The 11,252-nt window shown below is 35.4% G+C and overlaps 1 protein-coding gene across 1 annotated transcript; it reads right to left on the bottom strand.

Annotated features, from left to right (window-relative positions):
* Positions 1-7,661: 7,661 nt before the first annotated feature.
* LOC131436923 (zinc finger protein 431-like) lies at positions 7,662-10,793 on the bottom strand. Its single transcript, XM_058605918.1, has 7 exons — positions 10,184-10,793; positions 9,881-10,108; positions 8,852-9,825; positions 8,582-8,789; positions 8,301-8,470; positions 8,089-8,230; positions 7,662-8,021 (listed from the first exon to the last, which is right to left on the bottom strand). The coding sequence occupies exons 2-7, from the start codon at positions 10,034-10,036 to the stop codon at positions 7,875-7,877; spliced, it is 1,797 nt and encodes a 598-aa protein (XP_058461901.1). The 5' UTR covers positions 10,037-10,108; positions 10,184-10,793; the 3' UTR covers positions 7,662-7,874.
* Positions 10,794-11,252: the final 459 nt, after the last annotated feature.

Here is an 11,252-nt window from a genome sequence, read left to right as displayed (position 1 = left end):
TTCTTTGTAGGCGACTGCAGATCACTCTTAGATTTCTACCTGTGGCTAATAGACTTGTGTCGTCACAGAATAGCGATTTCTGACAATCAACGGGTAGATTTGGAAGATCAGAAGTGAAAATATTATACAAGATTGGAGCTACACTCGAACCCTGCGGAACACCGGCTCGTACGGGTAGCAATACAGATTTACAATTCTGATAGCTAACCTGAAGAGTACGATCAGTTAAATAATTTTGAATCATTTTGATCAAATAAATAGGAAACTGAAAATCAGACATTTTTGCTATTAAACCTTTGTGCCAAACACTGTCGAATGCTTTTTCTATGTCTAGAAGAGCAACTCCAGTGGATAACCCAGAAGATTTATTTGATTTTATCATGTTCGTTACTCTGACAAGTTGATGAGTAGTTGAATGTTCATGACGAAATCCAAACTGCTCTGGTAAAAAAATTGAATTCTCATTTATATGAGACATCATTCTCAACAAGATAATTTTTTCAAAAAGTTTACTGATAGAAGAAAGTAAGCTAATTGGGCGATAACTTGATGTTTCTGCTGGGTTTTTATCAGGTTTTAGGATAGGAATTACTTTAGCGTTTTTCCATCTTTTTGGGAAGTAAGCTAATGAAAAACACTTGTTGAAAATTTTAACCAGGAGTCTCAAGGCAACATCGGGAAGATTTTTAATAAGAATATTGAAAATTCCATCATTACCAGGAGCCTTCATGTTTTTGAGTTTCCTAATAATTGATTTAATTTCATCAAAATTGGTCTCAATAATGTCATCGTGTGATAACACTTGGGTTGAAATATGATCATATTTCAGTGAGACTTCGTTTTCAATAGGACTCACAACGTTTAAATTAAAATTGTGGACACTCTCGAACTGCTGAGCTAGCTTTTGAGCTTTTTCACCATTTGTAAGAAGTATTTGATTTCCTTCCTTGAGAGCAGGAATTGGTTTCTGAGGTTTCTTAAGAACCTTAGAAAGTTTCCAGAAAGGTTTAGAATATGGTTTAATTTGTTCAACTTCTTTAGCGAAATTTTCATTTCGCAAAAGAGTAAATATATGTTTAATTTCTTTTTGTAAATCCTTAACTATGTTTTTCATAGCAGGATCACGAGAACGTTGATATTGTCGTCGACGAACATTCTTCAACCGAATGAGCAGTTGAAGATTGTCATCGATGATAGGAGAATTTAATTTAGTTTGAGCTTTGGGAACTGAAAGATTTCTAGCTTCGATAATATAATGATTCAAATTATCAATTGCTGTGTCGATGTCCGCAGAATTTTCTAAAATAGTTTCATGATCCACATGATTTTCAATGTGAGATCTGTAATTCAACCAATTAGCTCTATGATAGTTGAAAATAGAACTAATTGGATTAATTATAGCTTCGTTGGAAAGTCTGAATGTTACAGGAAGATGATCTGAGTCAAAATCAGCATGAGTAATCGGTTCACTACAAATGTGACTTTGATCTGTTAGAACCAGATCAATTGTAGACGGGTTTTTCACGGAAGAGAAACAAGTAGGATTACTGGGATGAAGAACTGTAAAGTAACCAGCTGAGAGTTGATTATGAAGTATTTTACCATTACTGTTATTTTGCCTACAATTCCACTGGACATGCTTAGCATTTAAGTCCCCTATTACGAAAAATTTCGATCGATATCTTGTAAGTTTTTGCAAATCGCCTTTAAAGAAATTTAATTGTTCGCCGGTGCATTGGAATGGCAAATATGCTCCAGCGATGAAATAAATTCCATGAATGGTTTCAACTTCGATTCCCAAGCTTTCAATAACTTTAGTATTGGAAGAAGGTAAAATTCGATGTTTAATTTGCCGTTGGACAAAAATGGCAACTCCACCACCAATTCCAGTAAACCTGTCAAATCGATGAACCACATAATGTGGATTACTTTTCAATTTTACATTTGGTTTAAGAAAAGTTTCTGTCACAATGGCAATATGAATTTTGTGAACTTTGAGAAAATTATAAAATTCATCTTCACTCGATTTCAAAGATCGAGCATTCCAATTTAAAATATTCAAATAATTATTTAACATCACTGTTAAATTTTAAATTCATTATAATATTATTTGCAAATTTCCATCCGATTTGAAATGCTTCAAAAAGTGACGAAGTCGAATTCATTTGGATGATCATTTGAAAAAAATGATCTTGTAGGTAGATCATTTTATTTTCAGTTATATCGCCTAAATCGACTTCATTTAAAGAAGCGAATGGCATTGAAGGAATATTTGTAGGTAGACTGCCATTAGAAGAAGATGATTTGGCCGGTCTACCTATTAATAAATTGTTTTCGTTAGAAGAAGAACTGCAAGGCGGTCCTGTGTTTTGATTATTTACATTAGAAGAAATAGGTGATAGATTTCTACCTAATATACCAGCATAACTGACATTAGAAGAAGATGATGACGAGGTCGATCTACCTGTCAATAAATTGTTTTCGTTAGAAGACGAATTGGCAGGCGTACCTGTTTTTTGTTTCGAAGAAATCAGTGCCTTAAAAGAATTAGGCGTGGCATTTGTAACGGTTTTTTGATTTTCAGGTATGTTCTGTAAATTTAAGGTCGTTGATTTGACTTGTTGTCGAAGCGAACGAGCGTTTAAAATTTTTTCCCTGACAGGACATTTCAAATAATTGGATTTATGATTTCCATTGCAATTTGAACATGAAAATTTATCAGTGGTTTCATTCATTGGACAAACGTCTTTCGAATGCGATTTACCACAATTCAAACACCGTATATCCATATGACAATTTTTGGTTCCATGACCGAAGCCTTGGCAACGACGACATTGCGTTAAGTTTGCAATACGATTATGCCGTTTATAATGTTCCCAATGAATTTTAATGTGGGAAATGAAACGTACTTTTTCTAAAGTTTTCAAATTATTTACATCACTTCGATTGAAGTGTATTAGGTAAAGTTCATGGGAAATTCCAGAGCGTGGTTTAGAAGTACCATTTGCTCTTTTTTTCATAAGTATTACTTGGGAAGGGGCAAAACCAAGCAATTCTTTTAGTTCATTTTTAATTTCATCAATACTTTGATCATTTGATAATCCTTTCAAGACAGCCTTGAAGGGTCTGTCTGATTTTATATCATATGAACAAAATTTATGAAGTTTTTCGGACAAATATCGAATAAGACGTTCGTAATCTTCCAATCCATCCACCAAGACTCGACATTCTCCTCTTCGTCCGATTTGAAATGAGACTTTTACTTCCGGGAGAAAAGTAGAAAGCTCAGTACGGAATGCTTTGAAGTCGGAAATCATCACCGTCACTGGTGGCATAGATTGATGTTTCTTCCCAGAACGACAAGCGTCCATTTTGGGAATTTTTGAAGAATTTTCTTCTATGTCGCTACAATCGGATTCAGGAAGAATCTCGTAAATATTGTTAGACGGCATAGGATCAACGGAAGGGAAATCCGTCCGTTGTCTTTTATTTTTACATTCAGATTCTATAAGATCGTGAATGTTATTAGAAAAATGTTGAATAACGGATTGTGATTTATTCCGTATTGAATTATTTTTAGCCTCAGGCTTGTTGCCTTTCCGGTTGGACGCAGGCATTTTTGAAATTAATGAAATTTTAAATTAAATTAACTAGGCTAAATTAGTCTTCGATTAGACTCCTAGCTAGCCTTAAAAAAGGCTGATTAATTTCTTAGTCACTCTAATATCACTCTTTGTATCACTTAGTCACTCTAATATCACTCTTTGTATCACTTAGTCACTTAGTTAGTGATTCAGGTAGCCTTGAAAAAGACTGAAGCCTTGAATCAATGAAACTCTAGGTAGCCAGAAAAAAATTCCAGGAGCCAAGAGCTATACGCGTGCGGTGCGAACGACTGTTCAACACCGATTTCGAAAGCTTCTCGGTTTATTAGCCGGCGATATTTAGACTGATTGACGCAACTTTATGCATGCATTTTAGGAGCATTTACGCACCCATTCTCCACCAGACGGTGCTTTTGCTGTCACGGGTTACTCAACTACATTAGTATTACACTGGGAAATCTATGTTTATTTGATTTATGACAGTAGCTAAAGGAAAAAAGTACAACCGACGACACGACCTGCCACTCGTCTATCCAAACTGTATCGTAAATTTAACTACCCCTCAGTAACTGGTAATGTCAAAACGGAATCGTTTGAAAATTTTTTGAAACTGGCAGCACAAATTGATAAGTTATTGATTTTGAATAACAGTGACCATAACCTTGGTTACTGCATATTGAGGACTTAAGAAATGTAAACAAACCCAATTGCAAATGGATATTTCACAACGAATAATTGAAATGGACCAACGGCTGTATCGAGTGGAACGTTTGTGCAGTAAGTTGCAAGTTCTTTAAATGATCGAATGTACAGCCTTGAAAAACTTGGACTCACTAAGGAAAGTCGTTTTGTTTTATTCGTCACCATATTTATCATTCTCCTCCGAGGGGGACGACACTAAAAAACTGCACTTCGCTTCGATTAGGCTTTTTCACGCTGCATACGATTATGCACACTTTCCTTCTCTTTGCTACACATAGTAACGGTTGAATATGGATCGATCGTCTTTTCTTGGATTTTGGCTGGTTAAAAACATAATCATGGAGATATGATGTATCGTAATAGGCCATGAAACCTGAAAGTTGCAAATGTCACATGAAGATGCCAGATGCAGACAGTTCGGAGAGCTGTGAACTATCGTCCTGTAAAATCAGTTTTGTTATATTCTGGTGCATAGCTAACCCACACACCGAGAGCGTATGCTCCGGATTATCTGCCATATCCTGTCGGAATGTTGGCCATTCTCGTTTAATATCTGCGTCATTTTCCACAGTTTCTATATTCAATTCGAACCAAAAATTATTCCAAATTTCATCTACATCGTACACTGTAGAGTTTCTCTTGTAGAGACGTTCCATTGTCTGATTTTTTTTAACGTCTGCGAATCTTCAAAATATGCTAGAAGGGAAATCGTGAAGTAAACAAGTATGTAGTTTGCTATTAATCTGTATTAAAGTAAAAAAAAATGAATTGTTATTCTTTCTATAAGATTTTCAATAACATATTAAACACAGCTTTATTCAGTTTTGGCTTCAGTATTAATGAAAAACGTTTCTAAACATAAAAATTGCAAGTCTTAGCATCTAACAAAATATAAAACCAGTTTGATATCACAGACAGAGATATCTTTGGGTAAACCTTCAAAGGGCTACAATAAATTGAAATATATTCCATCTTCATGCTCCCAGCTACTAAGAGAAAAAATTTTCAATGTTTCATTTACCAATCTGTTGACGAAACAATGTTGACACTCAGTGAATGTCAAGAACAGTAACAGAAACTTTTTAAGAGATCATATGTTCTTTGACTTTCTTTTCCACGGTTAGAAACGCTTTCAAACGGATCGATCTAGATGTTTGGATAGATGTAGTTTTCTTCGCTTTTCATTGACTTTTTGTATTTTATTTGAAAAACCCAGATCTGTCGTCCCCCTCGTTCTTCTCAGATTAATTAATGCATTTGTAAGAAATAAATTTAGTGAATGGATTACGAGTTCTTGCTTCAATTCTTATTTCTTTATTGTATAGAAATATGTTAATTTCAGAAAAACGAAAATACACTGTAGATTAGGATTTGTCAGGAAATAGTATACCGCTCTTGCATCTCGGACGGTTTCCGTTGACAGAGAACTGCAAAGAATAGAACCTGAGTTAGCTAAATGAAAACAGATGCAATACGTTATGATGGTAGCTCAGGAATAAAATTTAAGCACTTACCGCGAAGGATGTAGAATTTGGCTGTTCACTTCTTAAGTCGCTCTTAGAAAGTGGCAATGGAGGCACAAAATTTTATTTTTTTGAACTATTCCACAACTTCCTCAAAATGTTTATTTATGCGGGGCTCCTTGGTAACTTGTTTATAGCAACTTAAACAGTGTTGCTCGAGAACAATATTTTTATCATTATCAAGGGGTCGCTATATTTGTGGTAACTGGCGGTAAATCGCTCACAGACACTTTTTAGTTCGTTTTTTCTTCGAAGTGCCTGGTCGTGTCGTCGGTACAACCGTTTCTCACTAGAAGCGCTGTTAGTGTCTCCGTATAATGGGAAATCTATGTTTATTTTATTTATGGTACCACGTTTGTTTACGGCGAACCAAAAACGACGTCGTGTCGTCGATTCCCAGCAACGCTTCGAACTACACAAAGGTCTTTTATTATGTGGTTTTTTAAGTGACTTTTTTATGCGAATTTTCAAAGTTATGCGGTTTTTTATGCGAAGTTTCAGAGTTATGCGGTTTTTTATGCGAATTTTCAGAGTTATGCGGTTTCCCTTCTCCGGTTTTGCCTTTCTCATATAGAAAGGTTATGCTATCACTGTAAAAACCGTCTTTTGAACAGAGGCGCGGAGGGCCGAGTGTCATATACCATTCGACTCAGTTCATCGAGTACGCAAAATGTATGTGTGTATGTATGTAACGTTTTTTTGCACCAACTTTTCTCGGAGATTGCTGAACCGATCTTCACAAACTTAGATTCAAATGAAAGGTCTTGTAGTCCCATACAAAATTCCTGAATATTATTTTAATCTGACTTTCGGTTCCGGAATTATGGGGTAAAATGTGCAAAAAATTGTGAAAATATTCCTGTAATTCCTGAATTTCATCCGGATCCGGAAATATAGGGTACAGTGTGTTAAAAATTTTATACCATCACTGAAAAAACCCGTAAAATGTTTTCTAAATCGACCTCAAATATTCTCCAATTGATAGTTTTTATCAGTAGATGGTCAAACAAACCGATTCCGGTTATTGTTTTAAGAATCGAAAAAAAATTATTTTGAAGAATTCCAGAGTATTATACCATGACAGTATGATTGATATGAGAAAGGCATCACCGATAATTCAATTTTTATACATATAAATACCGATTTTCAACTATATTTTTATGCAGATTGATATTTCCCACAAATACAGATTTTGTAAACAAAAATTAGTTGGCAGTTCTAATTCACAGCGCTGTTTGGAGCTATTTCGCACAATACAAACCGGATTTATTGCGTTGATATGTGCAATGGATGAACCGTGGATCACTACACTCTGGAGTCAAACTTGTCGTCAACTGAGTGAGCTGTAATCGATGAGATGGCGACCAAAAACGCAGATGTCATTTGGCAAAGTTATGGACTCAGTATTCTGGGATGCTCATGGAATTTTGTTCATCGAGTACCTTGAAAAATGATGGCGAACGTTATATTAACCATTGAATGCGATTGAATAACGTAATCGGTGAGAAACGACTTCAAATAAAGGAAAACAAATGAGTTTTCACCAAGACAATCCACCGTGTCATAAATCACTCGCTTCCATGGCGAAATTTCATGAATTGGGCTTTGAATTGCATACCTCCCTTACCAACTTCACCGTATATGATCCCCAGCAATTGTTACCTGATCGCAGGCCTCAAAAAATGCTCTTCCTACGATACACTTATTACGAGGTAAACGATAAATCGTTCTACAAGAAAGGTATTGAAATGTCACAGGAGCTATGTTGAGGAACATAATGTGTTTTTCTCAATTAGTCCTGGGACTTACAGCAGACTGAAATAGTTACGAATTCAATGACATAGCGTGATATATTTCAAAATTTTCGATTAATTTTTTGACTCGTGGACGAGTTCATTTTTCCATCACACTCGAAAACAAAAACAGATAAAATAGTCTTATTCGTCAAATTGTTCTCTAGAATAAACCACTATTTGAAACAGAAATTTATCCAATAAAAAATTCAAATTATTCCGTAAAATGAATGTTTGTTCAACCAGTTAGTTTACAAGTTTGAACTCTGCTGCGCGGCGGTTATTAGAGCAGTATTTTCAGTATCATCTGTCATACCAACACATTTTTCCATGTGTTTTCTTTTCAAGAGTCTGGTCGCAAAAATTGCTTCACATTTTGAACATGTTTCGACACGCTTCTGAAAATGAATATAATAAAACAGTTTTTATCAATTATAACAAACGATGTCAACCCGGAAAGTATACCCTCTTCGCTCGCAGGTAACCGACCAGTTGTCCCGGCACGGGTTTAACTCTGACGTTCGTTTTAATTCCGTGTTTTATCAGCATATGTTTATTGTAGGGATAGTGGTATCGATGATCTCGACCACAGCAAATATAATCATCTCTGTTCAATAACATAAAGTAAAGAAATTAATCAACCTTCAATGTTGTACAATTCTTTGTTTTTAAGCAACCTGTAGGAAATACACAAATGTTTCTTCATCATCTCCGGAGATGCGAAGAGCGCTAAACAAACACCACATTCAAGATCCTTAGGATTTTCGTGGCGTTTTTTATGTACATCTAAAGTTTCTTGACTGTCAAATAACTGCAAACATATATCACAATTGAATCGAGATCGAATCTGCAAAAGAAAGAAAGAAAACTTTTTACAAAACAAGTTTTTGATTGTGCAGTACAACAGTCTGCAATTGATCAGATATGCTTTCGTTTTAGAATTCGATCTTGTACTTACTCCGTGTACATATTCGATATGATCACGAAGTTTGGTTCGTCGAGGAAACATTTCATCGCAATGTTCACAGGCTACTCGAACTTTCTCGTGTACCGTTTTCCTATGTCTGTTAAGACTGCATACTTTTTTAAACTGCTTGTCGCATACATCGCATTGGTAATCTTTTGCGTCTGAGTGAATTTTCTGGTGACTGTTCAAAATATCTTTCCTGTAAATTGAGAAAACATCTATGAAAACGGTCCATTCGAAGAAATTCGTTTTATTATTAACCTTTTGAATTCCAACCCGCAAACATCACAGGGAAATAGATAAGCGGCATTGTGCTGAATGTTGATATGAAGTCTCAAATCGTCGCTGGTGTTGTGACCCTTTCCACAGTAGTCACAGCGATATTTCTTCTCATTTAGGTGACGTTCTCTATGACGGGAAAGTGCACACAGTCCGGGAAATCTTGATCCACAGGTTTCACAAACGAAAGGCTTATGGACTTGGTTGTAATGATTGTTGCATAACCGGGCTGTCTTGAACTCTTCTGTACATCCAAGGTGCTTACACTGGTGCCGTTTTTTCTCTTTTTTGAGATGAGTCAACTGGTGACTTCGAATGCTAGCTAAATAGTAGGATGAGTACGTACATTTTTTACACTTCAATGGCTTATCTCGCTTCTTGCCACCGTATGTTCTAACAACGGTATCGGGATCAATCGAATCCGAAATATTCAATTCATCAGAATCACTACCCAACAATTCATCAAGCCACTTACGGTTATCAGGTACAACCGTGTTAGCCCCTTTTTGGAACCTCGTCGATATTTTGATTGTACGCTTCGGTTTATCTGCTGGCTCCTGAATGAGCTCTGCGATCTCAGCAGGTGTGCATTCTTCTGCATAGATAGCTTCGGGAAAAACGGCCAGTTCCTCAATAGTCTGTTTCTCGTTTAAAACTGCAGCTTCTTTGTCACTCTTCGACATTTTAGCAATGCAATAGGTTGGGAACTCATTCAGTAAATCATCCACCAGCACTTCATCTTTGTTACAAATGTCGAGATCTTTGAATAAAATTTTAAGAAGTTCTTGTTTGTTTTCGAAGAGGTCCCTAATCGGTACGGGATTTGATCGTTTCAACTCAATTAACGAGTTTATCAATAGCTGAATAGTAAACAATTTCGTACGGAATTTTGCAAAAAATTTTAGCAATTCCCAACAGTTTCGGCATGCGGTTTGAGGAAGGAAGGGCGCTTTTTCCTATTTAATTTTATAGATTTTTATACAATTTCGAATAAAATAGTAACCTTCTTACCTCTGATATTTCAAATGTTATTGAAGTTATAAAATCTAGCATACTGCCATCGAAAGCTACATCTTCTTCACTTAGTGGCACAGCATCCTTCCCGGTAGATGCTGTTAAACACATTCTGCACACGAAAGGAAACTTTTCCAATTTGTAAACCGTCATATTTTCAGATGTTTATACTAACTATTCAATTTGGCCAATATTAATTGAGAATCATTTGTTTTGCTCAGATAACTGAGGTATGGGGTATATAGAAAAAAATGCAGTTTGTAAACACAAACGATGGTAGTGATATACAGTGATGATTACCAAAAGAAAACAAAAACCTAGGACAGGATCTGAACTAGGACAGGACCTGACAATTTTTCAGATTGTTAATCCACTTCGAGAGCCAGTTTCGGACCAGCTCGTGATTGGTTGAAATTGTCATAAGTACAAGTTGTTGAAATTAATATTACTGCAGGGTGGTAAAAAAAAGTGTTGTCAGTATCGTCGGTAATAATGTAGTTTGATATTACATATTTTGTTTTTCGGATCATCTTTTTAAAATTATTAATTTCAATTAGATTTACGTTCAATTTGTGTTTAAGTCCTGTCCTGTGGAAAGTAAACAATCACTGGATGATTCAAAGAGAAAACCTGAAATCACGAAGTGTGATACGATCATGTTGGTTGTTCTTGATAATAGTACCAAATCTTTGGATACTTCTGTTTGTTAGTATTTTTCTTAAATTGAATATGTTGGGAAACTTCAGCTGTTTTTCAAAGAAAGGCGAATCTAACATTGACAGCAAATGGAGAAAAACATCGATGAATGTTTCGACTTTGGTTTCAAACTGTGTTCAGAAATTATCGTATATGATCAGATCAATTTATGATTAGTCGATGAATTGGTAGTTTATCTTCAAAAGGCATGCAAGATTTACCACTTTCCTTACTAGTAATTGAAGTATCGCCCAGTTTGTTAGCATGGAACACGGAGGGCGAAACTTGCATGAACAAAAGGAATGACAGTTTCGCCATTTATAGTTCTTTGTATTACTAAGATTAAGTATAAGTAAACAAAAAGCTTTTAGTGGTTCAAATGTTTTAAAAATTTTGGCATCTCAATCCATTCGATGAACTCTTCAAGATTTTTTCCGTTTGGTTAATAAAAAGACACTTACTGAAATTGTTAATAAATGTTTGACAGTTAGTTTCGCAACAATCAGTTTTCTCAGAATTTCGGTTATTGGAAGATAATTTTACCATACAGATAGATTTGCGTTTGAATTGTATATCTATTTACAATATTCTGTAATGAAAATTTACGTAAAACTGATCACCCGGTAAAAATTTGCATAACTATTGTAAAATAAAACTCATGTACCGAAATATC

The sequence above is a fragment of the Malaya genurostris genome, chromosome 3 (genome assembly GCF_030247185.1).
Source record: "Malaya genurostris strain Urasoe2022 chromosome 3, Malgen_1.1, whole genome shotgun sequence".
In the NCBI taxonomy this organism is placed as follows: domain Eukaryota; kingdom Metazoa; phylum Arthropoda; class Insecta; order Diptera; family Culicidae; genus Malaya; species Malaya genurostris.
Note: the sequence above shows the minus strand (reverse complement) of the source record. Positions and strands in the feature narration are given on the sequence as shown.

Bases quoted from the DNA above. Each gene is read 5' to 3' on its own strand.
- LOC131436923 (XM_058605918.1), bottom strand. From the start codon at position 10,036: ATGACGGTTTACAAATTGGAAAAGTTTCCTTTCGTGTGCAGAATGTGT. The intron at 9,826-9,880 runs GTAAGAAGGTTA...AAAATTAAATAG, and splicing joins TAACATTTGAAATATCAGAG to GAAAAAGCGCCCTTCCTTCC. The intron at 8,231-8,300 runs GTTGCTTAAAAA...GTTATTGAACAG, and splicing joins CATTTGTGTATTTCCTACAG to AGATGATTATATTTGCTGTG.